The sequence below is a fragment of the Thermobia domestica genome, chromosome 6, assembly GCF_964235325.1.
Source record: "Thermobia domestica chromosome 6, izTheDome1.hap1.1, whole genome shotgun sequence".
Lineage (NCBI taxonomy): Eukaryota > Metazoa > Arthropoda > Insecta > Zygentoma > Lepismatidae > Thermobia > Thermobia domestica.
The window spans coordinates 36751122-36777352 of NC_137459.1; the positions used below are offsets into that span (position 1 = coordinate 36751122).

Genomic DNA, 26231 nt, shown 5'->3' on the forward strand with positions numbered 1-26231 from the left:
GTCACTTGAACGGGAAAGAAAGAGAAGAAAAATTTCTTATACATATATGACGACACTAGACCAAAAGTACATCTGTGTACTCTAGTGTTTTCTTTGTTTTTACCCATGAACATAATTAGGATTGTTAATTTAGTATCAGTTTGAGAATAAAATGTATGCGTGATGTGATAAATAGATATCACAGGGTATATGCAGTTTCTTATTGTCACAGCTTAATACCGATACGACGGACTTCTTTAAATTTATAATCGAAAGTAATATGTCTGGTGCTCTATTGATATCATTTTTGACATCGTTAAATTCCTTGTGTTTTGCAGGCAGCTGATGGAGGATCCTTGAGAATAAGAAATGCAACATTTGCCGAAGCTGGAGATTATGAATGTATTATTGAAAGTGCCGTTGGAAGAATCGCCACGAAAACAATGATTACTGTCGAAGGTCCTCCTGGACCTCCAGGTAATGTTTATCAGCGTTTTATTGACTGATATAAAGTAAAACTTCAGATTGAAGACGCCGTGATCTGCGAATGAGTCAATCAAGATCGCAGGATTTTGAAATTTCCGGATAATATGTTTGAGTACATTTTGTAGTGATCAGCTAGGCCCAGAACATCTATTTCAATGAAGTTATACCAGAAATTTAATCTTAGACATCTGATTCATTTTCTAGGGCTATTTGATTGTACTTCTTTCTGTTTTGTTAAAATAGAGTATATTCCTTTTTTTTTAATTCTAAACTGAGATGTAAATACAGGGTGTTTCAAAACAACACCGACGACGTTTGGGAAGTCATTCCTGACACCAAGATAAGACAAAAAGCATAGACCAACCTGGGTGCACAAAAGCTTCCTTTCGGAGTTATAGGCTGACGAAAACATAAAAACATGAATTTTAAATGTCCATAGCTCCAAAACTATGGGACCTAAGGTAGTCGGGCCAAGACTTCACTTAGTAACTAATATATCCGCTATCCAAATAGTCACGTTACAGAATCCTAGGGTACTTACGCAACAAGTTTTGTAGAGGGAGTTCGGCTACGGGTATATAATTTGAAGTACTCATCAACTACCTCTATAAAAATTGTTGAGGAAGTACCGCAGGATTGTGAAACTTGGATCTTTGGATAGGGCACATGCTAGCTCGTAAGTGAAGTCTTGACCCACCTACGGTAGGTCCCATAGTTTTGGAGCTATGGACCTTTAAATTTCATTTTTTCATGTCTTCGGCAGCCTATAAACCACTTCTGCATCCAGATCGGTCTATACTTTTTCTTATCTTGGTGTCAGGAATCACCTCCCGAACGTAGTCGATGTTGTTTTGAAACACCCTGTATATGTAACACTAGAAAAATGTGTCAAACACAAAGCATAAGTAACTAACAGAAAGTCTTACTCATTATTTTGTTTAATCTACATGATGCGGCCTTTATAGCAATTGTGACGTCATCTCGCAATATAAAGACTTATTCTTCAGCAGTGGGGAAGCTTCAAAGTTTTTATTTTCCCTTCCTTCAAAACTCACATTTTCCTGAACATTTCTCCAGCAGTAGTTAATATTCTGTTTGCTTCTGCTTAACAAGAAGTTCTATTGCAGTGCTGGAATACAAGTTGATTGCTTTAACAGTTTCGCGAAAATATAAATATTGAAGGAAATTAAGTAGGGGTTGCTGCAGTCAGCTCTTGTAATGTTCTTTGCATGAATTCTATGAAGAAACCTGTAACACTATTTCAATGCACAGCAATTATTGTGTTTCTTGTTGAAGGTGGAGTACAAGCAGTGGATGTAACGAAAACCTCAGCTATTATTCAGTGGACAGATGGGGCTACTAATGGACGACGTATCGAGTTTTATACTATTGAAGGTCGTACCAACTGGAACCATACGTGGGCCATCCTGGCAGAAAGTAAGTTGTATATTTCATGTATTTATAATTGCATCATAAACGCAGCCACAAAAATATGCATGTTATTGAGTGAGTTTTATATTAAATATCGTTTGCTAAAGGTGAAAACGTATATTTTGCTTGTGAGCAAAATGGTGTTTATTTCGAAACGTAATAAATGGTACAGTGAAACCTATGTTGTCCACCATCAGTTCCATTGAAAAGTGGCCAACTTAGACAGGTGGCCAACTTACAGAAAATAAATGTGATTGATGTATTTTTAGAATAGGGTTTTTAGTACAGTACCTTTCGAAAAATAGCGAATCAGTTATTAAAAACAAATTTATTCATGGTGGTTCAATCTAGACGCATTTCTTTTATTCTTTTTGGTACATATGCACATTTTAATTTTGTAGTTAACTTCCACTTGTTAATGAGCTATAAGTGTTTCCCTCGGAGCTAAATATGCTTTGAGAAAATCTTATTTCAAAACCTCCGCTACCTTTCGACAATCCGTCAGGGGCAAATAGTTTACAATTGACATAGTTAATTTTAACTTTGAGAATTTTTCGGAATTACTAAAGCTCCCACTGATGAAAGGAGCCAATATTACTCATGATTTTATCAAAACAGTCAGAGTAAACAAATACGTACAAAAATTACCTGAATTTCTATATTTTCTTTATCTTATTCACATCTTCCTTCACCACCCTTTATCAGGGTAGTGTTCTGGCTATTGACCTCCAAGAACAAATTTTGCGAATCTATGCTTCTTTATGTCCAGTCACAAATACAGAACATCTGCCTCTCATATGGGAAATCGAAAGAGTTAAGAAAAATAACAAAATGGTATTTTACGTGGCGAAGATACGCAGGTAGATTTATCATTATCATCATAGAGTAAACATTGCTTCAATGCGGTCAACTTCCAAGATAGGCAGGTGGCTAACTTACAAAGTAATAAGTAACGGATGTTTTACGGAAAAATGCACGTTCAAGACGAACCAGGCCAAGATGAGCAGGTTGCCAACTTACAGAGGTGGCCAAGTTGACAAGTTTTACTGTATTTGGTTTCTATTCAGGAGAGAAAGAAATAATTATCGAGATAACTAAGAAGACTGATTGAGTTGCTGGTAGCAACCACCCAAAAAGTTGGACGAATTCGTTGTTCGATTCTTCGCGAATCAAGTGATTAATTTCTTTCATATATTGGTAGTGTGTAAAACGGAAGAATTGTAAAATTAAAGAGGGCCCGCGGTGACTCAGTGGTAGAGCGATCACCTGTGGTGCATGGGGTCCCTGGTTCGGCCCCAACTCGGACTAAGTGAACTTGGTGGTGGACAAATACCGTGTGCATGGGTTTTCTCGGTGTTCTTCCGTTTCCTCCCATTTTATTCATTCCACCATTCGATTCGTTTCTTACCATCACCGTCTCCTTTAGCCTAGCTGGCATAAACGTGGGACGTAAAACTTAAATATTTCATTTAATTTTCTACATGTACATTCTAAAAGATAAATAACACGAAATACGGTTGTACAGAACTTCAGATTGAGTTCCCTGTTTTTTAATGGGATATGTACGCGGAAAGCAAATGTTTTACCGTAATTTTATGAATATTGTAATTGGCGAAACATATATTGCTTCTAGTTGTCGAATTCTTTTTTTCTTGTAGATGTAACTGCGAGAGAAGTAGATCGCTACAATGGACGTAAAGAAACTGCTGTCGATGGTCTCTCTCCTTGGTCGTCTTATGAGTTTCGTGTAGCTGCAGCAAATGAATTAGGGTATGGATTGCCATCAGCACCATCACCAACTTCCAGCACAGCACCAGACAGGCCATACAAGGCTCCAACTAATGTTGGTGGTGGAGGAGGAAAGATTGGAGATTTAACCATAACCTGGGATGTAAGTAATTTGCTTCAACATGTAGTTCATTGTATATATTTTGAAAATGTATTCACTTTGTTAAAGTACAGGATGAACCCGAAGCCATGTGTAGTAAAAGGTAATTTCATTTATATGTGGCAGACGTAAGTACAGTCAAGATTCATGGATGGAAAATTAGCAAAGGAAGAAGATTGAAGAAGATTGATTTAAATTCCTTTCGTTAATAACTAGAGAACGGATGTTAGGCAAAATGCCTATTCTTTAATATTAAAGATATGATATTAAATCAATCATATTAAAGATATGATATCAAAAATAACGTTTTAAAGTTTATATAGGGCGTTATAATTTCAATTTAAGCCGATTTTATTTTGCCTATTTCGCCCATTCCTGCCTAAATAATTGCTTTAGCGCCTAACGTTGCCTATTCTATGCACTTTCTTCAAAATAAGATTTTATTGGGGAAAAAACATATAATTTAATATTTCAAAAAGGGATTCTGCCTCTTCCGAGAAATATAGGCGTAAGTGTTGTTTGTAGTGATATGATGTCGTAAAACCTTGGACTGCTGCGTGCACTGATAAGTGTATAAAATTTGGACTGTTATGTGTAGTGATAAAGTGCTGTAGAGAATATATTTACCAAATATACATAGAATACATGTCAAGCTACGTTTATATATATATACAGTGAAATAAGATATTAACAAACAGGTGTTTCTTTATTCTTTGAACATTATCTTTGACTTGAATTTTTTAATTGTATTGAATATTTATTTTCACTATCTCGAGTGACATTCTAGTGCCCATTTTTAAATTTTAAGTGCCTGTTTCCAGTGTCTATTATTTATTCCATTATTACACATTACCTTTATCATTCATAACACGTCATTTAATTTCCATTTTGATTTCAGTCATCAGTTTACACATGACCATCGTCCTTCAAGACAGCTTATTTTTTGTCCATTTAGATTATATTATCAAGGTTCTTGAGTTTATTTAACTTGATCACTTAAAAAAAAAAATATTTACATTTACAGTGATCATTTCTTTTTTCCATAAATATCTGCTTTGACTACAATATATATATCCTGTGAGAAACAGTCCAACCAGAGTAATGACTCACCTCATAAGACAGGCGTTATGTTATTATCTCATCTCCATATACTGAAAAGTATCCTAGGAGCTTTCCAACTAACACACTATGCATCCCCCGCACATTTCAGTTTTAGCGATCGATGCCTTTCTTCCATCTTACGCGTCTGGATTTTTCATTCACCCTGTATTCGGTGTTGAGTACATGCTTTGAAGGCCTAGGCGCAGGATGGGAGGACAATATTAAGATGGATCTCGCAGAAATAGAAATACAAACTAGGATCACGCCATAAGACATATAATATTGTGTTGTTAGTACGTCCGTCCGTTACTCCGCACAATAACTCTTGAATTTATGGGATTTTTTAAATTTCGTTTTTTGCAATAGATAGAGCGATTATCTCGGACAAGTTCGTGAAGAGTCAGGCCGTTAACGGATACCAGCAACTTAACGGTGCCTATCTGTAACTCATATCCTGTACATGTAAGTGAAGTTTCTAATTCTGGTTTCTGCAAAAGATAGCTAGAGCGGTCGTTTCGGCCGAGTTTTAATGGAGTCATCCGTTAACCTATTAACGGATAACGGCGACCTTAACAATGGCTATCTATAAACCATATCCTATGCATGTAAGTTAATTTTTTAATTGTTTATTGTAACGGATAGCTAAAACAATTACCTGGACCGAGTTTGTTAATGCACTCAATCCTTTAACATATTAACGGATAACGGTGGCTATTTATACATCGAAGCGATTTATTAAATTCTGTTTTTTCGATAAATAGCTAAAGCGATTATATCGGCCGAGGTTGTTAGTGGTGACAATCCGTTAACGTATTAAAGGATAACGGAGACGTTAATAGTGGTAATCTGTAGCCCATATCCCATACATGGAAACAAATTTTTTATTCTGTTTTTTTTTTTTTCCATAGATAGGTAGAGCCATTATCACGACCGAGTTCGTTAGCAGAGTCAATCTATTAACATAGTAACTGATGACAACGACTTTAACGTTGAACGATTTTTTTTAAAATCATGTTTTTGCAGTAGAGAGCAATTACTTAAGCCGACTTCATTAATGGAGTCAATTCGTTAACATTTTTAACGGCCAACCGTGTCTTGAACTGTGGCTATCTGTATTCTATGTCCTATACACATAAACCAAGTTTTGAATTCAGTTTCTTCCAACAGTAATTTATCTCTAACGGAGACGTTAATGGAGACAATCCGTTAAACATCTTGACGGGTAACGGTGACTAATGCTGGCATCCGCATCTCATGCATGGAAATAGTTTGCGTGATCCTCATTACTGTCTTTTCCATTGTTTATTATCTCTTGTGTTGAACTTCATAGATTTCTACATTCTGTAATTACCTTTCTAGCCACTTCCACCACAAGATCAGAATGGACCAGGCATACATTACAAGGTCTTCTGGAGGAAATATGACGATATAGAGTTCCAGTCGGAAGTATTGAAGAAGGGAAATGTCAATACGCATGTTGTGGGTATATCCATGGACTTTTTCTATACGCAGTATATAGTTAAAGTGCAGGTACGTATATCTCTTTCGTGCTTCTAGGAAATTAATATTATAAAATGTCAATGAACAGCAGCATGTCGCTGTCTAGTTTTAAATTTTAATTTTAATTATAATTAAGGAAGTAAAATACGGGACAAAAATAAACGATCAGAAACACCGTTAAAATTAATGACGATTTTGATCGTTTAATTTTATTTCTTTCTTGTCTTATTTATGTTCATGTTAAGAAGTTATATATATATATATATATATATATATATATATATACAGTACGTTGTAATATGATTCTGTCCTTGTAAGATATTTGTAAGTATCTTATCTAATATAAATAAAATAGAGTTTGTTGGTGTGTTTGTCTTTCTGTGTGCGGGCTGGGGACCAGACGAGTGGACAGAGAGTTACCAAATTGTGGTCACGGGTACCTTGGTCGAGGTCCCAGACCAAGACGAAGCGTCTTTTTTTTTTTTTTTTTTTTTTTTTTTAAATCGAACCAGGGGGTCTCAGGGGGGTGCGTTTACCGAGACATGTAAAAGTAGTGGAAAATGAACGATATTAGTGTCAAATTCACAGTTTTCGCGGTCGCTGAGATGATTGGTGATACTCTTACAGGCGTTTACTTCCAAATACTGCCCCAGTCAGCTGGAAGCCACGGGCGTTTTTTTTTTTTTTTTTTTTTAATTCGAACCAGGGTGGCTCAGGGGGCGTTTACAAAGATATGTAAAGGTAGTAGAAAATGACGGATATTTTTTTCTTTCATTGTTTGTTCACATAGGTATTTTATCTGACCCATGCGAAGAATGGATATTTCAACTAGTATATATATATATACATGATACATGATATACAAGCAAAATATAGAATTACTTGCATACTGAAAATTTACTTTCTCTGTGATATCTGAGTGACTAAAATTTTTCAGGGAATTTGCGATGTATAATCTGCACGTCACAATATGAAAGGTAAGATGTAAGATTCCGTTTACACATTTATCTGAGCCTGTGTGTCTCGTATGCTGAGACTCCTTCACTAAACTTAGTTTGCAAATTAGATTGTAAATGTGACAGAACTATAACGTGAGTATTTACAGTTCTTTCGTCGTTCAATAGTGTCTCAACTTTAGTGCGAAGAAAAGCCAGTTTCGATTCGCGTTGGGAATTTATGTAGTTTGGATTCCGTGTTAAGCTATGGATATTAGAGAGATGTTAATCTGCAAATGATTAGTCTTAAAAAATAAACGAAGTGAACTTATTGAATTTATGTGCTACATTTTTATTTTTTATTTGAACAAAAATAAACAAAGCCATTATTTCGTTAATACAAGCCTATATTTTGCTTGTCAAGCATTTTGATAGTTAATTCGGTATCATCTCTTATTGAAAGATGTGTATCTGATTAGGAAGGTTATCAATCAGTCTCTTAGGAACGTTACTCAGCTATGTAAACAAATTAGTTGGATCTTCTGTACAAGGTATTCCAAATCTATGAAGAATTCCCTAATGGATGTAGTTACCGTACGTGCTTTCGGCGAAGGAGACGCGGGTTTTATTCCCAGTGGGAACTCGAGTGGTTTTGATTCCTCGTTAAGATGTAAGTCCATGCCTCATATACTCTAGGTGCTAGAAGGGGCGTTAGACGTCAAATCAACCAATCAAGCAATCCAAATTATAAGAGCCGCTTCCTAACGTAATACGGCATTACATCTAATTTATTCGAAAAAAAAAAAAAAAAAAAAACGCCCTGACTTTAGACCTAATAATTACATTTTCAAATGGAAATCTACTTATGTGTAAATCTAATCTTAACTTCACTTTGTATCAAACCTTTTTTTTTTTTTTTAAATATACAAGATGTGTTCCAAAAGTCAGGAAATAAATTAAATAAATATACACTGGTCGTCTTAAAATTAAGGAACAAATGAATACTCAGGTGTATAAGGAAAGTAAACGCATGCTGGTGAACAAATTGTTATTGAAATTAAAGGAGCACCTATTTTACGCCATACAGCAAGGAAAACTGCAAAATGAAAGTATACTCGTGGGGGGAAAAAAAGTGATGCTTGACGTAGGTGGCACTGAAATTGGGAAACACTGAACCCGCAAAAGGATATTAATGTCAGGATGGTTTTCTGACATTAATAAGGGATATGATCACTGTACATAGCAATACAGGACTCACAACGTCGTCTCATGCTAGTAATAAGTGTTTGTACCAGCTCATTTGGTATCTGGGTCCATTGTTGACGAAGAGCACGTTGAAGATCTTGGAGAGTTCGTGGAGGGAGTACAAGGCTTGCAATGCGTCGTCCAACATGTGCTCGGTCGGGTTAAAGACCGGGGACCTCGATGGCTGCTCCATTCGTTGAATATGGTGTTGCTCCAGGTACTGCTTGACCAGCTGTGCTCTATGGGGACGTGCATTATCGTCCTGTAAAATGAATCTCTGACCTCTAGCACATGCGAAGCGAAGAATACAACGTAATGATCCAGATCATTATCCCTATAATGCTGAGCTATTATTGTGCCACGCGGGAGAATATACCATCTCCAAGCGAGATGCCACCCCACACAAGCTCACCTGCACCACCATATCTACCCCTTTCAAGAATATTGGATGGATGGTAACGGATTCCTGTTTGTCGTCAGACCAATCTGCGTCGAGAATCAGTGTTCAGAGAAAATCTAAACTCATCAGTAAAAAGAACTAACTTAGTAATTGCTCCTGAGTCCAATTCACATGCAGTCTTGCCCAATTTAATCGCTGCATCTTGTGACGCCGGGTAAGGGGTAGATACACCACTGATCTTCTGGCATTCAATCCACCTTCGTGAACTCGTCTACGTACTTTGCTTGTTGATAGAGGACCTCCAGTGGCACCAATAGCCTCCACACGCACTTGGCTTGCTGTTGTAGACCTGTTTCTTCGACTTCTTAAACGGATATATCGATCTTCCCTGGCCGATGTCACACGCGGTCGACCGCCACTGTAACTTCTCGAAGGATTTTGCGTTCTCTGGAACTTGCTCCATAACCTGCTGACCACTGATCGATCGACATTGAGCCACCGGGCCACAGGCTTGACGGTGTCCTGTTTGCAATCTACCGATGGCACACCAGCGTAATTCATCCAGCAAGTGATGCCTCGTTGTCATATTCAACTGCTTCGCTCCACTTGACTTGCCTCTGCACTCTATATACACTGTCAGCTAACAATTCCGTGAGTTCATGTAGTCTTTGCTTGCACCTAGTACTTTACGAAGTCGTGTTAGGGCAGCATAGTCGCAAGTTCTTCCGAACAATCTTTCCCCGATCATTCGCCAATGCTCGTTGTATTACGACATCCGTCTTCTCTGCTTTTCGCCAGCCCTCCTTGCGTCATTTCTTTTGTATTGCACATTTTGTGTTTGTTGTTTAATTTACGACAGCCAGTGTATATATATATATATATGCCATGTCCCAACAGGTCGCAGCATTACGTTCGGGGGTGTTGAGTTAGGTGGGCAGGACCCTCAACTTTGCAGCGCACCCTAGGTCAATCTGCTCCGAGTATCGGTGGGATCAGGATCGCTGATTTAGTGCACCCCTGTTTTGAGACCATGGTAGATACTTTCGAACAACGTTGGGCGATCAAATTCTGCACAAAAATCGATGAAAAACTCTGAAGAAACTCATGAACTGTTTAAATATACCTACAGGGAGTCTGCTTTTTCGTATGTGCAAGTTAGGAGGTGGCTTAAGAAGTTTAAAGGGGGGGAGGCAGGAAAGGGTGGACGAGAATTCTTGCTATGGAGGGCCATCAACAAGCCAAACTGATGAAAATGTGACTGGTGTGCGTGAGTTGGTGAATGCTGACCGTCGAATGAGTGTTCGGTTGTTAGCTGACACTCTGAACATTCGGAAACCTGTTGTGCATCGCATCATTACGAAAGAATTGAACATGCGATAGCTGGTCCCTAAATTATTGACAGACGAGCAAAAGGTCAATCGAGTGTTAACCGTGAGTGAACTGGAGGAACATGTGCAAATTGAACCGGATTATTTGAACAACGTTATTACCGGTGGTGAAACGTGGACATTTCAGTACGACCCAGAGACGAAGCACCAGAGTGATGAATGGCACACCCTGGCGTCTCCGAAACAGAAGGCGAGGATGAGCAAATCCAAATTGAAGACAATGTTGATTGTCTTTTTCGATGCTAAGAGTGGTTCACAAAGAGTTTGTACCTCAAGCACAGTCCGTTACCTCTGCCTACTACTATGTGGATGTTCTGGAAAGATTGCAGAAAAGGGTTTTTCGCGTGCGAAAATACATCGCCGCTACCTGGACCTTGATCCGGCTGACTTCTTTTTGTTCTCCAAGATCAAGAAAGTACTCAAAGGATGGCGTTTTGACAACATCGAGGCTATTCAAGCGGTTGTGACAACAGCTTTAAAGAAGTTTCCCGTCAAGGCCTTCGAGGGGGCGTACTGGTCATGGAAAAGTCGGTGGAAAAAATGTATAGATGCTCATCGATAATACTTTGAAGAATACTAGTAACCCTTTGCACAGAGCTTGTTACTTAATCTTCTTTGAATATATATATAATATTTCATGACTTTTGGGACATACCTGTATATAAGAAAGCGTTGCAGCGAAAGTTCGTGTGTACTTTTCTAGTTTTGTGATGTATTTAGTATTATTTGATGAGTAAATCATTTTGTATTCGTTTGTTGCATCGAAATATATACCGGATGTAACAAAAGTCATGAATAAAGGTACCATAGGCTATCTCCGTCATGAATAAAGGTACCGAAAAGTGAAGAGAAGAAAGTTAATGGAAAAAATTGTTTCCAATTAATTTAAAATGGAGGATTTTTTCCAACTACACCAGCCGTTTGGGCGCCACGCTGGTAATTCGTCCAATGTTGAATAAAAATACAATGTTGCCAGTTCAGCAGACTGGTCGAAAGGAACATAATGCCACACACATATGACATGGGGAACATGCACATTGTTGTGTGAGAGAAGCTAGAACACCTGAAACTCATTCTCCAACAATACTGCGTTGTAAGTATGGTGAAGGTTCAAACAACTTTGTTCTTTTTCCATTTTTTCGTTTCTTTATTCATAACAAAGATAGTCTATGGCCTCGCATTTTTATTACGCCCGGTATATACAGGGTTGAACATTTATCTCAATACGCCCTTGTAAATGTTAAACTAATAGATACGAAACGCTGAAATTTCGTATCATGCAAATATAGACAGAGAGACACTATTGGACATACTCCGCAATACAACAGAATTAAGTGTTGCCAATCTAAACGTTTTTTTTAAAAAAATGGCATTACATCAAGTTATTACATATTTGCAAATCTCTATGTCAAACGAAAACTTAAAGTAAGACACTTGTTATCCGGTGTTGTAAACTAAGAACGCTACAGTATCACAAACATAAAAAATGACCAAATTTTGGAGGCTTCTACAACACTTATAAGTGAAACGAATGCAGCAATGCACATCCAGAGTGCCTTACTGTCGAATACTACGGTCGTCATACAACGTATTTCGAACAAATAGAGACAGAGTCACAAGAAATTGAAAATTTAACTTTTTTTTTTTTTTTTTTTTTTGAAATGACTTTATTTCGAAAAAGTTCTTAGATAATTATCACGTTCAGTTACTTAGAGGTTTTTCAATAGGAAATAATGTCGGTTACAGCAATTTGATGCTTCAAACTGTTGCGCAGATATGAAACAATGGTAAAGATTGTTACATTGCTTAAAATAACGCATTTGTGGGAATTTTTTAAGATTAATGGTGGTGTATTTTCCTTCTATAATTTAACAACAATATTTTTGGTAAGTGCGGGCACGGTGGCTCAATGGTAGAGCGCTTACCTCTGGTGCGTGGGGTTCCTGGTTCGAATTCTGGCCATATAAGTTTGTGGTGGATAACATCAGGCTCGTGGATTTTCACGGGGTTCTCCCGTTTCTTCACACTTCCTCATTCCACCAATTCTCCCACCATCATTCACTTGCTTTAATCGTCTCCCTTAGCCTAACAGGTATAATCGTGGGACGTTAAACTCAAAGATTTCATTTCATTTTTAAAATAGTTTTTCGAAATAAAGGGTTTTGAAAAATGTCAAATTTTGAAACACTCCTAACTTCGTTCCTGTTCATTCCCGTCATGCCATGAACATAGTATTGCATACTAAATTACTTAGCATGTGTATTGCATCGTCCGTCTCACATTGTTCCTGCTGTAAAGGCCTCCAAAATTTGGATGTTTGCAATATTATAGTATTCTTAGTTTGCAACACTGAATATTAAATGCGATATTATACGTTTCTCGTTTGACATGTAGATTTGAAAAATGTAATAACGTAACGTAGTGAAACTTGAAAAAATAAAAGTTTACGTTGTTTTGGCAATACTATTTACCTGTTAATGTCGCGGAGTGTGTCAAGCAATGTCCGCTGTTGATATTTGCATGGTACAAATTTACAGTGCTTTTCGTCCATTAGTTTAAAAGTTACAAGAGCATATCAATATAAGTGATCCACCGTGTATACATCCGATGATGACATCTTCATTAAGCTCATCCCTCCCAAATCAGTGAACCAATATATCGTGGTATTAAATGCGAAAACAAAGTTATAATGATAATTATGACGTTCTTGTTACAGGCTATTAATGAAATAGATGCCGGCCCCGTATCAGAAGAAGCAGTTATATATAGTGCTGAACAAATGCCACAGGTTTCGCCTGCCAAGGTGGTAGCTTTGTCGTACAACTCTACCGCTATCAATGTGTCGTGGCCTCCCGTTGATCAGAGTCGGGAGAGAATACGTGGTAAACTTATTGGACATAGGGTAAGTAATTGTTTAGCACTAAAATATAATGATTTTTTGTACTGTTTTGGCTTGATTTATTTGAGGAAAAGTTAGTTTTCAGAATTTGGTGTACACTCTTTGTGTTAACCTAAAGGACAGACAGATGACTAAAAATTGTATGTAACAATTATGTTGTAAATGCTCTGTTAGATTTAAATTTTATTTTGTATATATATAGCATCCAAATTGGTTGATCCGTTAGGCTAAAGCCGTATGCGATTCTCTAGTGAACTGTATATACAATAGCTCTGAGTTCAAAAGAGAGCAACAGTGATATCGTTATTGAGCGAAGAAAGGTTGCAAGTTCAAACTATATGAGACCTTTCAATTGGTTTTCTGAACTTTTATGTATGAAGAAAGTTTAATAGAAAATTTAGTGTTTCTGTTGATAAATTTTTCGCACCTTAAAGGTAGCATGATCCATACACTGTTCTTTTATTTAAATATACTAAAATACAATTATCATAAATTTTCTACGAACTTAAAAAAGTTTGTTACTGAATTCTCCATATCTCTCTCTCTCTCTCTCTCTTTTTTTTTTTTTTTTTTTTTTTTTTTTCAGTTTTGAGCCCTCCTTTCGATAGAGCATCAAAAACTGCCTGAAAAAGTGATGGAATTTGTCGCGTCAGTCTTGCCGTTCCCTAGATATTGGCCATAAAAGTTCCGATTTTGGGAGATTTAAGGAGCCATATCTCGGGAACCGTAAGTCATACAGAGATGATATTTTGCGAGAAACAGTAGGTGTGGATAAAAATATTTACTTTTACATGTAGGAACAATCACAGTTATCCTTCCCGCTCCATCTCTCCATTCTTGGGGCCGCGGTGGCTCAGTGGTAAAGCGTTCTCTTCTGGTGCTTGGGGTCCCAGGTTCGATCCCAGCCCCCGCCAAGTGAACTTTGTGGTGGACAAACACCGTGTGCGTGGGTTTCCTCGGGGTTCTCCCGTTTCCTCCCACTTTCTTCATTCCACAATTTCATTCATTACTCATCATCACCATCTCCTTAGCCTAACCGGCGTATACGTGGGACGTAAAACGTGGAGATTTCATTTCATTTTTTTCTCTGCATTATTTTTAAATTCGTTCTAGCAATGCCCTTGGAGCATTCTCAACTGGTTTATTTTTGTTAATTTTCTTGAGAATTGCTTTCATTATGGTTTCTTAGCGCACTACCCACAACAGAGCTATTATACATATGAGCATACACCATTGGTTGCCCATAATAATAACAACAGTAATAATAAAAAGCTTGTGTATTGCGTTATTGCATATACTACATCACTTTAAAGCACACATTTTGTAAAATATGAATATATAGAGCAGTATTCAGGTTGAGTAATATACAGAAAGAGTAATTTCCTTCTTAAATATCACCGGTATGATGTTTGAAGATGGATTGAAAGAGTTTATTTATTTATTTATTTTTTAATTAACCTGTTAATTTCCTGCCTTTGTTACAAGCTGTTATCTGTCAGTATATGCTTATATGCTAAATATTTTGTTTTCATTTTTAAAGCTGAAGTACTGGAAGAGAGAGGGCAGAGAGGAAGATGCCGTTTATTATTTGAGTCGTAGCACAGAACCTTGGGCCTTGATTGTTGGTCTGCAACCTGACACTTACTACTTTGTTAAAGTTATGTGTTATAACTCAGCTGGAGAAGGTCCTGAAAGTGAACGTATCCTGGGTAAGTACTGATACGTAATGTAGTATATTATTTTGATGCCCTTAGGATGATAAATGTTTGCTTGTGATGCACCATTTAACGGCTGTAATCCCTGGTGAAGGTAGAAATGTTTTCTTGCATATGCAAAGTTTGTTTAGTATAGAAATAATTGTTTGAATGTAGGACTAATGGTTTGTAGCCTACAGAGCCGGTAGTACGATTATTAGAATGGATATGATGAGTACATAATCACCTACTAACAAATTTGCCTGACACGCCTTGGAACAGTCCCGCAACTAGACGGGGGTTAGGGTGCCTGACCCTCCTAAACTTTTCATGGCCTCTCCAAACCTCAGTACAAAATGCTGTTATTAATTCAAAAAACACACTTTAGACATTTGTAAGAGAATTTTTAATCACTTGGTCCCCCTATGCTATTCATGGCTCCCCCAAATCTCTGTGGCTGGCTGCGGGGCCTGCCTTGGAATGTTCTTCTTTAGCTGTCAAAGATTATTTGTACTACAGAAGCTTAGATTAATTTATTCTATCATAGATTTCTATGTTCACCTTTGATATGTAAGTAATTGGAAGCTTCTTCAATAGATGCTGCCTAATTCCTATACTTCTGGTATAGCTCTTTTATTATTATTATTATTATTATTATTATTATTATTATTATTATTATTATTATTATTATTATTATTATTATTATTGAGTGTATTGTTTCGGAATTCGACGCTTACTTCCAGGATTAATATAATAATCTTCTTTCACAATAAGTACTCCCAAGTAGATGATTGTTAGCACATGAGTCTTTGGCATGTGGGGTCAGAAGCTTTATTTAGCCTACAGTGTTTAACTGGAGGATGTATTAAAAAATAAAAAGTGGAATAATTGTAAAAAGTAATACTGTGAATTATGTATCAAATGTAGCCACAGGAACACGAAACACAATTTGAAATAATTAACAAACTCTGGAGCTTAAGAAAACCAAATGCTTTTTGTCTCACACAGTTTGGACATTGAAACCTATCATGCGTCAAGTTAATCTTGTCAGGATTTCATTACCCACATCCCTAAAGATCCTACTTCCCATCTCATTCTAGGCCTCATACGCAACCAAAGTATGGTGCCGTCTTAAGACTATTATGAACGTTTCCATTGTGTAACTTCTATTTACCTATATCTTCAACCCAAGTGTCGTCTCGATCCATATGATATTCGGTGACGAGTACATGTTTTGAAATTCTGCATTATATAATTCCACACTAAAAATTTGTTAGGACTGTTTGGAAAGCCAGAAAACCTCCAAGGTGATTATCGTATTTGGATTAACCGCTCATAAGCTTGGCCTTCTGTATGTGTTGCATCAAGAAATTAGCTCATTGTTTTATTAATGACAAAAGTTTGTGAAACTTTTCATGTTTTCTTTTAAAGGCTTAAGTAGTTTAAGTATCGTAAAATTTATATATGTTCTTATTTCAGAACGGACGTATAGGAAAGCTCCGCAGAAACAACCTACTTCCGTGCATGTAACAGGGGTTGACCCGACGACTGTGAAAGTTACGTGGCGATATGTTGCACCAAGCCAAGATGAAGAACCGCTTATAGGATATAAGGTATTTCTCTATCGAGTTTTGATATCATTATACCTTATGCAGCGTCGATATGTGACTAATGGACCTGTCTTAACTACCACATGATTTCTGTATTATTAATTGATAATTCACAGTCTATTATCACAAATCACCGCTGTATTTATTTTTGAATTTTAGAGTTAATGATTTTTGAAAAAGTAAGGAAACGACGAAGGAATTAAAGCAGTGGTGAACAGAAATTAAGAGGTATACTTTGCTCACAAACAAAACCAATTTTCTTCCTTCGAAGGTTAAAATAGAAAGATAGTATTATTCAAGGGAAGATCTGGTCAATCTCTCGTAACCTTCTTGGCATCAATGCAAATCGGCGAACCCTTTGTAAGAGAGACAGCAGATTTATTAACGGCTTGCACATGTCTATTACTGCACTTGACTACAGATGTGGATGGGTTAGTTCATAATTCAACTGTGTGTCAAGAATTACTATAAGGTATTATGAAATCTGTGCTGAGTGTATTCTTTTTCTTAATAATTAGTTATTTAGTGAAATCCTTATTATGTCTTGAAGGCTAAAAGAAATAAATAAAAATTCAACATTACATTACAACAGTACTTTTACAATGCCTGAATCTCTTGATTGACGCGTGAAGACAAATGTTGTTCAGCAAATTCTTATTAAATAACTCTTCTAAGAAAAATTAAACAGTATCTATCACCTCTGTTAAATGTTCTACCAATATCTTTCTCTTTTCCAATAGATACGAGTATGGGAAGTTGACCAGGATATGAGTACGGCCAATGATACAATTATTAAAGTAGGAGGAAATCTGGAAGCTTATATACGTGGTCTTTCCCCAGGAAAGATGTATAATTTGAGAGTCTTAGCCTATTCCAATGGTGGTGATGGGCGTATGTCTTCTCCAACGTGGAAATTCCAAATGGGTATGTATTGTTTGCAGAATTAGAAACCACATCACTTTAAGTCTGAGTTATGTAAATGTATGTCTATCGTAGAAGAAAAAAATGCAGAGGTCTTATTAAACGCTTGCAGGGACATGGGTTTACAAGTAAATGGAGAGAAAACTAAATACATGGAAGTTCGTCGAGATCGTAATACTGGAAATTACACAAAATATCAGATAATACTTTTTGATAAAGTTGATACTTTCAAACATCTAGTATCAGTATTAACATACCAAAACCATATTCACGAAGAAATTAAATGTCGACTAAAAGCAAGGCATTCGTGTTGCTATTCAGTTCAAAATCTTTTGTCGTCGCGAATGCTGTCGAGTAATTTGAAGCTTAAAACATATAAAACGATAATCATGCCTGTTGTACTGTATGGATGCGGAACATGATCGCTTACTCTGAGGAAAGAACGTAGACTAAAAGTATTTGAGAACAGGATCCACAGACGAATATTCGGACCCAAGAGGAACGAGAATGGGGAACGCCGGAAACCTCATAACGAGGAACTCATAATTTATACCATTTACCAAACATGGTTAGGATCATCAAGTCTAGGAGGCTCAGGTGGGCAGGTCATGTAGCTAGAATGGAAGAAAGTAGGAACACTTTTAAAGTCTTGACAGGAAGTCCAATCGGAAAATGACCATTAGGAAGACGTAGGCGTAGGTGGCAGAATAATATTAAGATGGATCTCACAGAAATTGGAATACAAAATAGAAACTGGATCCAATTGGCTAAGGATAGAAGTCAGTGGAGAGATTTTGTGAACGCGGCATTGAACCTCCGGGTTCCATGGGCCATAGAGTGAGTGAGTGAGTTCACAATCGTCCTATTTTCAGTTTTCGTGAACAGTTTTAATTGGCTGTTTCACAACAATGATTCGCATTTAACAAAATTCTAGTATGTTGCACGTCCAGATATGAAAAGATAGAAGAAAAATCTCAAAATTTAAGCGTCATTCTAATATGTCTGTTGTTCCATTTGCATCCAGTATATCGTCTCATATGTGAAAAGTTTGGTAAATAATGATAATTCGTGAAGTGGATTCGGCTTAAATTGTTATGATGGCCAAATATTAAATCGTAATTACAGTGTAATAAATAAGCAATTTTTCATCAAATTAATTATTTAACAACTTGCACATAGCATCTTTTCGTAACAGAATCAAATCCATATAAAGATCAATTCGTTTGCATTCTTGTTATAAAATCTATCCATATCATGACATTCATTCATTTTTAGTACTAATTCGACATAACAATTAGTGAAACATACGAGGAGAAAAAAAGTAAAGGGACTTGCAATTTCTCGCACTAGGTTTTGGTAACACTGCTAGTATCCAGCGCTGAATTAGTGTCGTCTGCAACACTTCTATGCAACGTGTCACTCTTATTCCCGCGTTAGTCGTTGGAGTGTAGTAGACAGTTAAACGTGGCAGCTCCATTGTCGATCAGCACCAAGGAGGAAATGAGGGCAGCGATTTGCTTTTTGTTTGCGGAAGGTGTTAAACGTGCGGAATTATTCGTCAAATGCAAGTGCAATATGGTGACAGCTGTTTATCGAAAGCATAAGGCATAGAGGTTGGACATCTCTCATAAACATTTAGCCCGTTATCGTCGCGAGGGAGATGGATTTTTACAGCAAATCGTTACTGTAGATTAAATTCGGGTACGTCATCACGAACCGGAAAGTAAGGCTGCGAGCATGGTTTGGAAATACCCATCATCACCAGAAGTTAAGAAATTCAAACGTCAATCGTCAGCTTGTCATTGATGCGGTGCAAAAATGGTTACAGGTGCAACCGAAAAACTTTTTTTTTTTCCCACGGAATAAATACAAAATAAATAAATAAAAGCTTGTGAAACGTTGGGAAAAGTGCGTTAAAGTGCAGAGAGATTATGTAAAAAAAAATAATGTATGTTTCAGTTTTCTTCCATGAGAATAAATGTACCTTTATTTTTTGACTTTTCCTCAAATTTCAACGTCTTTCAGTCGATGTACTTGGCATTAAACCCAATCCAATATTCACCAACTATTATTTGCTATATAACTCCAATCTTCTGACAATATTTATTTGTTTTTTTCAGGAGATGCAGCTGAATTTAGTAGAACTGATGCTTCAATGGGAATTATACCTAACATGTACCTTGTTTGTGGCTTGTATATCCTTCTGAAGGCGGTGGAACAAATGTGACGAGAAGATAAACACTGCGAAATGCTCACCACCGCAAGTGTTCTTAATGTTTGTTGACAGCTACAGACTTGCTGGAGATGTGGCATAGTTTTATTAAATGGCCCAGAGGCTGATGTGTTGTATCTGAAAAAGTACGAAGAATTTCGAACACATTGTTAGTGACTTCAGACTCCCTCCATCCAACAACTTCCATAAAAGTTACTAACTTACGCGTCTACAGATGAACTTGTTCAAGTATTTACAAAGGAACAATATCTGAATTCCTGTTTTAATTTTTTTTTTTTAATAAATACCAAAGGGTTGTTAAAAATGAAATGAAGAAAGTACGTAAGATAAAGAAGTATTTATTTTCGTGCCGTTGAATGCTGTAGTGAATTTAAAAGACCGTGTCTTACGCACTAACATGCAAAAGTGTCTTGCTATAATACGTGTATATGTATATATATATATATAGATAGATATAGGAATCTCATGTATTAGGTTTAGTGAAGCTCAATTGTTGAGACTTAAATGAAAAAAAAAAATGTATATGTACCATCGTGTTTTTGCTTCTCATGATTGTTGCATTAGGATTTAAGGGGATTGGCTAGGGTACCGGGACCAGTAGTGTTGTTGGAATTTAGAACATTTGATCTCATAGCTGATAGCTTGGGAGAAGAGTTTCAATATTTCTAAAACTACTGAAAACAAAAACAAAAATAAAAAACTGTGGAAACACAACCGACCAAACTTCGACCTTATACTAAAACAAAGAAAAAAGTTCTTAACAAACATTGTTGAAAAACGTCTCCTTTTAATTATAAGCTGCCGGAAGTGAAAAAAAAAAAAGTGTTTTTAAAGTGCCCTAGCTTAAATACTAATACAACTTAACTCAGATGGTTCGAAAAATTACACAAGAGTCGGGAGTCGTACCGCATCATCACAATGTATTTTATAAGATAAGGTCGTATATCAGAAAGATTTCCAGCAGATACGGAATTTACACTTCGAAAATTCGTTGCGTAAGCATGATACAATTCCCACTGTATTTAGCTTAGAATTCTTACTAGTTGTTAATCAGTTACTCGAATTACTTGAGATAGACCTCCGACAGGTGTTTTTTTAAGTTAGGGTTCTTTGACATTGATTTTTTGCACACTTTTGGTGGTACATAACAACCACACGGTTTAAAAGGAAGCATTTTTCGACCCCCATGTTTGTTAAAAGCTTTTACCTTTCAATTGTTGTAAGAATTCTTCTCTCAAAGTTTGGTGATAGTGTTTTTATCACAGTCTGTATATTTCTATCCGTAGAGGTCCTCCCTATTATGAGGTTCCAAATATTTCCTGTGCACTGCTTAGAAGTTATTTCTAGAGAATTCCGATCTATTGAAGCTATTTTAGCAGGACATAAAACAAATGATTTATTTGTATTTAGTTCTTTCATACTTTTAGCTCTCATTTTAAGAGTATTCTGATTGAAAATGTGTATATATACTGCATTTAGTGTACTACATGAGCTCAATGAATCTTATAATCTACTGAATTTTTACCCTTCCTGAAGATTCTCGCCAGAGGGATTGATTAAAATCAAGCCAGTTGATGGATTTTTCTATGGGAATTAAACTATTTATCTCGTTCATTAGAAATCTCACGCAGTAATCAAGAAAGTAGTTAGGACGCTTCAACTCCCATCCGTCTAGAATAAATTTATTATATAGTAGTATCAATTTGATAGCTGTTAAAAACATCTCATTCTATTACTATTTTGTCGTAAAATTTTCGTCTTTTTCTTCCGAAATAAAGTTCCGAATTCTTAACTGAGAAAAACCGTCAACTATAGCTTCTAGCCCGTTGTATAACACAATACAATTATGTTGTACTGTTCTGTGCGGGATTTAAAAATAGAATATGAATCTTTAGGTTTCTCGTGAATATATTTGAATTTGACTGATTGGTTGTTCCAGCCGAGACAGCGATGTACAATTGTATTCTTATAATTCCTTAATAAATCGTTTTTATTGTGATGGTTAAAGGTTGTTGTCGAAGCGTGCAATTTTGATTTCAGCGTGCAACATTTTTGTAGGATTGTTTTGCAAAGTGAGTTTCAAATCACACGTGATCAAAATGTCGCGACCTGAATATTGTATCCGAACTTAAATACTGTTGTGCTCATCATTGTTTTTTGTTGTTATTATTATTATTGTCTTTCGTTGTTGTGCATGAGAAGCATACATATCATTAAATGCATACAATGCTTTTTGTGGCATAGCTCGTTTGAAAAGTGGCTTTAAAGTATTTGTAGAATTTCGATGGTATACTATAATTCGGTGATAGATATTACCATTGAAGCCACGTTCATCGCACTAGGCTTCGCTGTATTTTGGAAGTGCAGTAAAGTTCTGCTTCAGCACAATTCTTTAAAAATTTCGAAAGGTTGTGAAGAGACGTTGATAAGTGAGGCATAAAATCTTCGTATTGCATCTTGGGGACCTTCCTCATATCATCTGTCGTAATAGATAATCGTGGTAACTAGTATTATCTTGGATTTTCATGTGTATGTCATATACCATTGTGGGGGAGGAACTTAACCGGCTAACTTGTACAAACAGTATTAAAGATATCATTGTTACTGTGCATTATCTCTTTAACACTCTTGAAATATGTAACCAAAATCTCGGTTGTAAAAGCATCACATTGCTGTTTCGTTATTGAGAGATTAGAACCTTCTCTATTAGTTGTGTGGTTACGAATTTGACTCGTGCTGAGAGTTCCAGTTCATTAGCTAAGAGAGTATCATCTTGGGGTGTTAATATCCTAACTATATATAAAACTAGACGAACTGACATAAAATATCGGATACTTCCGGTTGACGTGGAAAGTTGAAATTTAGCATGATTGTAGCTTTCCGGGACTAACCCACAGGAAAATTGCCAAAAGTGATTTTCTTTTTTTTTTTTTTTTTTTTTTTTAATTTTTAGAGGATCTAAAGCAGGGATGAAAACATTTCCCATGTTATTTATCTATCTATTTATTTTATTTTATTTTTACCTATAGTCTCATGTTTTAGGTACTTGGAATTGTAATAAAAACTTGAAATTCGGTATGCTTGTACGTTTTCGTTAGCGTTACCTAAGTAAATCACCAAAAATAAAAATTTCCAACTGTTGAGTGGTTTTATGGGGAACTGAAAAATCTTTCCCATGTTATTTATATGGGACACCTTTTACACCCCAAAATGTTTAGGCACTTCCGGCAGGCCTGGAATGATTGTTGCCTTGCGGGACTAACCCCCAGGAAAATTGCCAAAAATGAATATTTTTAGTTTTTAAATGGTGTAAAGGGTGGATGAACAAATTCCCATGTTATTTTAATGGTTGTTTTCTTGGGTTACAAAATATTATCTTTTAGATAGTTGAAATACGAAAAGAAACTTAAATTTGGCAGAATTTTGGGTTTAAGAGGTGCGAGGCTGTAGGCCGAGTAAATGCGGGTGTCAGGGAGAGGGGGCGAAGCACCGAGCTGAGCCAAATTCAGGAAATGTTAAGAGCAAATGCACAAAATTCACTGTTGATGCAAAGATTGATACATAAGAGAGGCGAGTGTGTAGGTCGAGCAAACGCGGGGGTCTGGGAATAGAGCCCCCAGCTAGCCAAAGGCTAATTAAATAAATAAAATTCTTAATTTTAAAACTTAAGTACTAATAGATAAGAGGCGTGATGAATCAAAGTAAAAGAGAGATACAGTATTTATTGCAATGTAGCTGGTCCCACGTTTAAGATATAATGATTAAGGATGCAATCATTGATAAAAATAAAATTTACAGTACCTGAGAGCATAGGCAGTGCTGATGTACAATATACATATATATATATATATATAAACTTAGAGCCAGTATTAAAATATTTATATGCGGAAGATTGGTACCTGTGATGGTGATGTGCACCACGTCTATATAGGAAGAATGTGAATGGTTATATTTGGTAATCGTGCAGTAATAGGGAGGTAATGCGGCAAAAGAATTATTTCCTTTCATCTGTTAAGCTACCATTTTTCACTTTGAATGCTTGTCACTGGTAGTTGAAGTATCTATTTCTAAATTTTATGATAAAAGTTAACTTTCTCAAGTAATTAATGGATGGCAGTGGTCTTCTGAGAGTTCGACAAACTTCGTATATAAATGAGATTGTTACATTCCAAGAAATAAAGAAAGAAAAGAATATATTGTAACATGTTGGGAACTATGTTAAGTTTACTGTAAACCTTTAAACTAGTTATAATTTTTTATCGTTATATAATAAATGGATCAATGGTCAGGGTTTAGCCTGAATGATATTTTGTACTGTTATATTAATTTAGTATTTCGGATTTTATATTTTTTTTTCTTTGCTATATGACTGTGATAGTTCATCAGTGTTATATAAAATGTATGTATGTAACGCAGATAAAACTGTAGAAATCTGTACAGGCATCCTTCAGGTATTGCATGATGCATATTTTAAAAGGTGCAGGTGTATTGCATATATATTTTTATATATATAATAACTATTAGGGAATTGCACTAAAATAAAAGATTATGTGTAGCAACTTCTGAAACACATTTTCGAAGATGTGCTTTTATGTAATAGAAGAACAGATGTATCTGTTGTAATAGGAAATGAATATCTGCTTTATTACTGTGAAGACATAAGAGCCATTTGTGAGAAAGCTTATCCTATGCAAGTAACAGTTTTTTTTTTCTACAAATGCATGTGGATATATTACATCTGTTTTAATAGAATTTTTGCAGATCATAATACTAGCTAAGTATAAAATTTTAAACTTGTACACTAGGAGCTCCGAGCTAACGAAATGGATGTATGTTATGTATTACTAACGAAGCTACAGCAGACACAAAATTTAAAGGAAAATACAAGACAGCTAAATACTTAGCTGTGCAGAAACTAAAGATTAACTTAAAAAAAAAAAAAAAAAGCAGAAACGTGAAGTCACAGTATGCCTCTAAGCCGCGCTTCTATGGTAAACTTGGAAGGTGAAACTTGTACATTATATATTCCTTTAAATTTTGTTGTTGTGGTTAAATTTACTAGTGTAATTCACTCTTATTAATATATAGTTAATTTATTTTTTACAAAGTGCCTGTTATCCGTTCAGCATCTGAAAGAATCGTCTGCTAAAAAATGGTGAAATGCGTTATTTTAACATATTTCCGAACATCTTATTACGTAATATGATAAAAATATTCTCCAGAACTTCTCAATATACTTGCGCATTCCTCCCCTTCTTTAAATTTTGCAAAAAATTGTAAGAATATCAAAGATTTATTACTTTTTTTCTAAAATACAATATATATGTATATATATATATATATATATATATTGCCAAATGCTATGATCAGTAAGAGTTGCTATAAAACTTCATTACTAAGTAGTATGTCACCAAAGTCCATGACGTCACATTTGCCTTGTAAACATACGATTCAACTATGAGGAAGTATCGATGACGTTTAACTATCATAGATCATAATTTTTATTAAATACCAGAAAGTTAGTTGTCAAATTTTATATTGTTTACAAAATGATGCGAAGTGTAAAAGCATACTAAGAAATCCGGTGAACAGCGTTACCTTAACCCTTTTAAATTTTGGCTTTTTTCAGGTAAATTATAGACTTTTAGTCAAGCAGCTACAGCATCATCCCTATTTATCCTAGAATCATGCTTTGTACTTCATTCTTTTCAGAATAGTACAGCTTTTCAAATGGTACCATTCACATTTCCCTATCGTGTCCTTGAGGTAGGAAATTTTGAGGGAAATCGGGATTTTTTCTGATTTTTTTTTTTTCAACCTTCTGGGACCCTATATTAACGCACAGATTTCAAAATCAATTGAAAATGCTAAGGGTTGTACTAAATTTCAGACTTCTATTTTGAATAGTAAGGGAGGGGGGATTCATCCCCTATGTCTCAACGCAGAAAATCGTGAAACGATATGTAACGTGTTTTACAATGCCTCCAGGCTTAAAAAAAGAACGGAAGTTAAATGCTTTATTGGTACCTTTTTAACCGAATAATGAAGATACAATCTTATCACCAAAAAGTAAGTGATAAAAGTTAAGCATAGACCTATAAGACAACTACATCCGGATAAAAGAAAAATCGTTTACATCAAAGCCCATAGTCCTTTTTTTATTGTTAGTATTGTAACAAAGGTCAATGAAATTACGCATGTAAGGTCCTATTCGTTAGTAGGAAACGTGAGTTTTCTGTAAGAATATTTATACGATTAATTAACTAATACAGTAGCTAGAGAACGAGAATGTCACCGTAAATGTTTCGTATAGTTTTTGTGTCTATTTGTTACAAGAATAATTAAATATGATCTGCATTTAAAAAATATATATGCAATTTGGTTCTTTTTAATATAGAAGCTATTTTAAGATTTTTTTATAAAATAAAAAAATCTTACTTGTTTTTGTCCCTGAAAATAAGAAAATTAAGATTATTCTTTTGCAGAAGATAACATATACATTCCACTTTTTATAAAGTCTG

The 26231-nt window shown here is 35.7% G+C and overlaps 1 protein-coding gene across 2 annotated transcripts in view; it reads left to right on the plus strand.

Annotated features, from left to right (window-relative positions):
• Positions 1-24663, plus strand: part of Cont (Contactin) — a 76359-nt gene extending 51696 nt beyond the window's left edge. For both annotated transcript variants that reach the window (XM_081761513.1, XM_081761514.1), the window contains exons 14-22: positions 318-456; positions 1762-1902; positions 3555-3787; positions 6245-6415; positions 13070-13255; positions 14793-14961; positions 16426-16559; positions 17297-17480; positions 19598-24663. In XM_081761513.1, the coding sequence (XP_081617639.1) occupies positions 318-456; positions 1762-1902; positions 3555-3787; positions 6245-6415; positions 13070-13255; positions 14793-14961; positions 16426-16559; positions 17297-17480; positions 19598-19704 (1464 nt within the window). In that variant the 3' untranslated portion in view covers positions 19705-24663. The remainder of the gene's footprint in view (positions 1-317; positions 457-1761; positions 1903-3554; positions 3788-6244; positions 6416-13069; positions 13256-14792; positions 14962-16425; positions 16560-17296; positions 17481-19597) is intronic.
• Positions 24664-26231: the final 1568 nt, after the last annotated feature.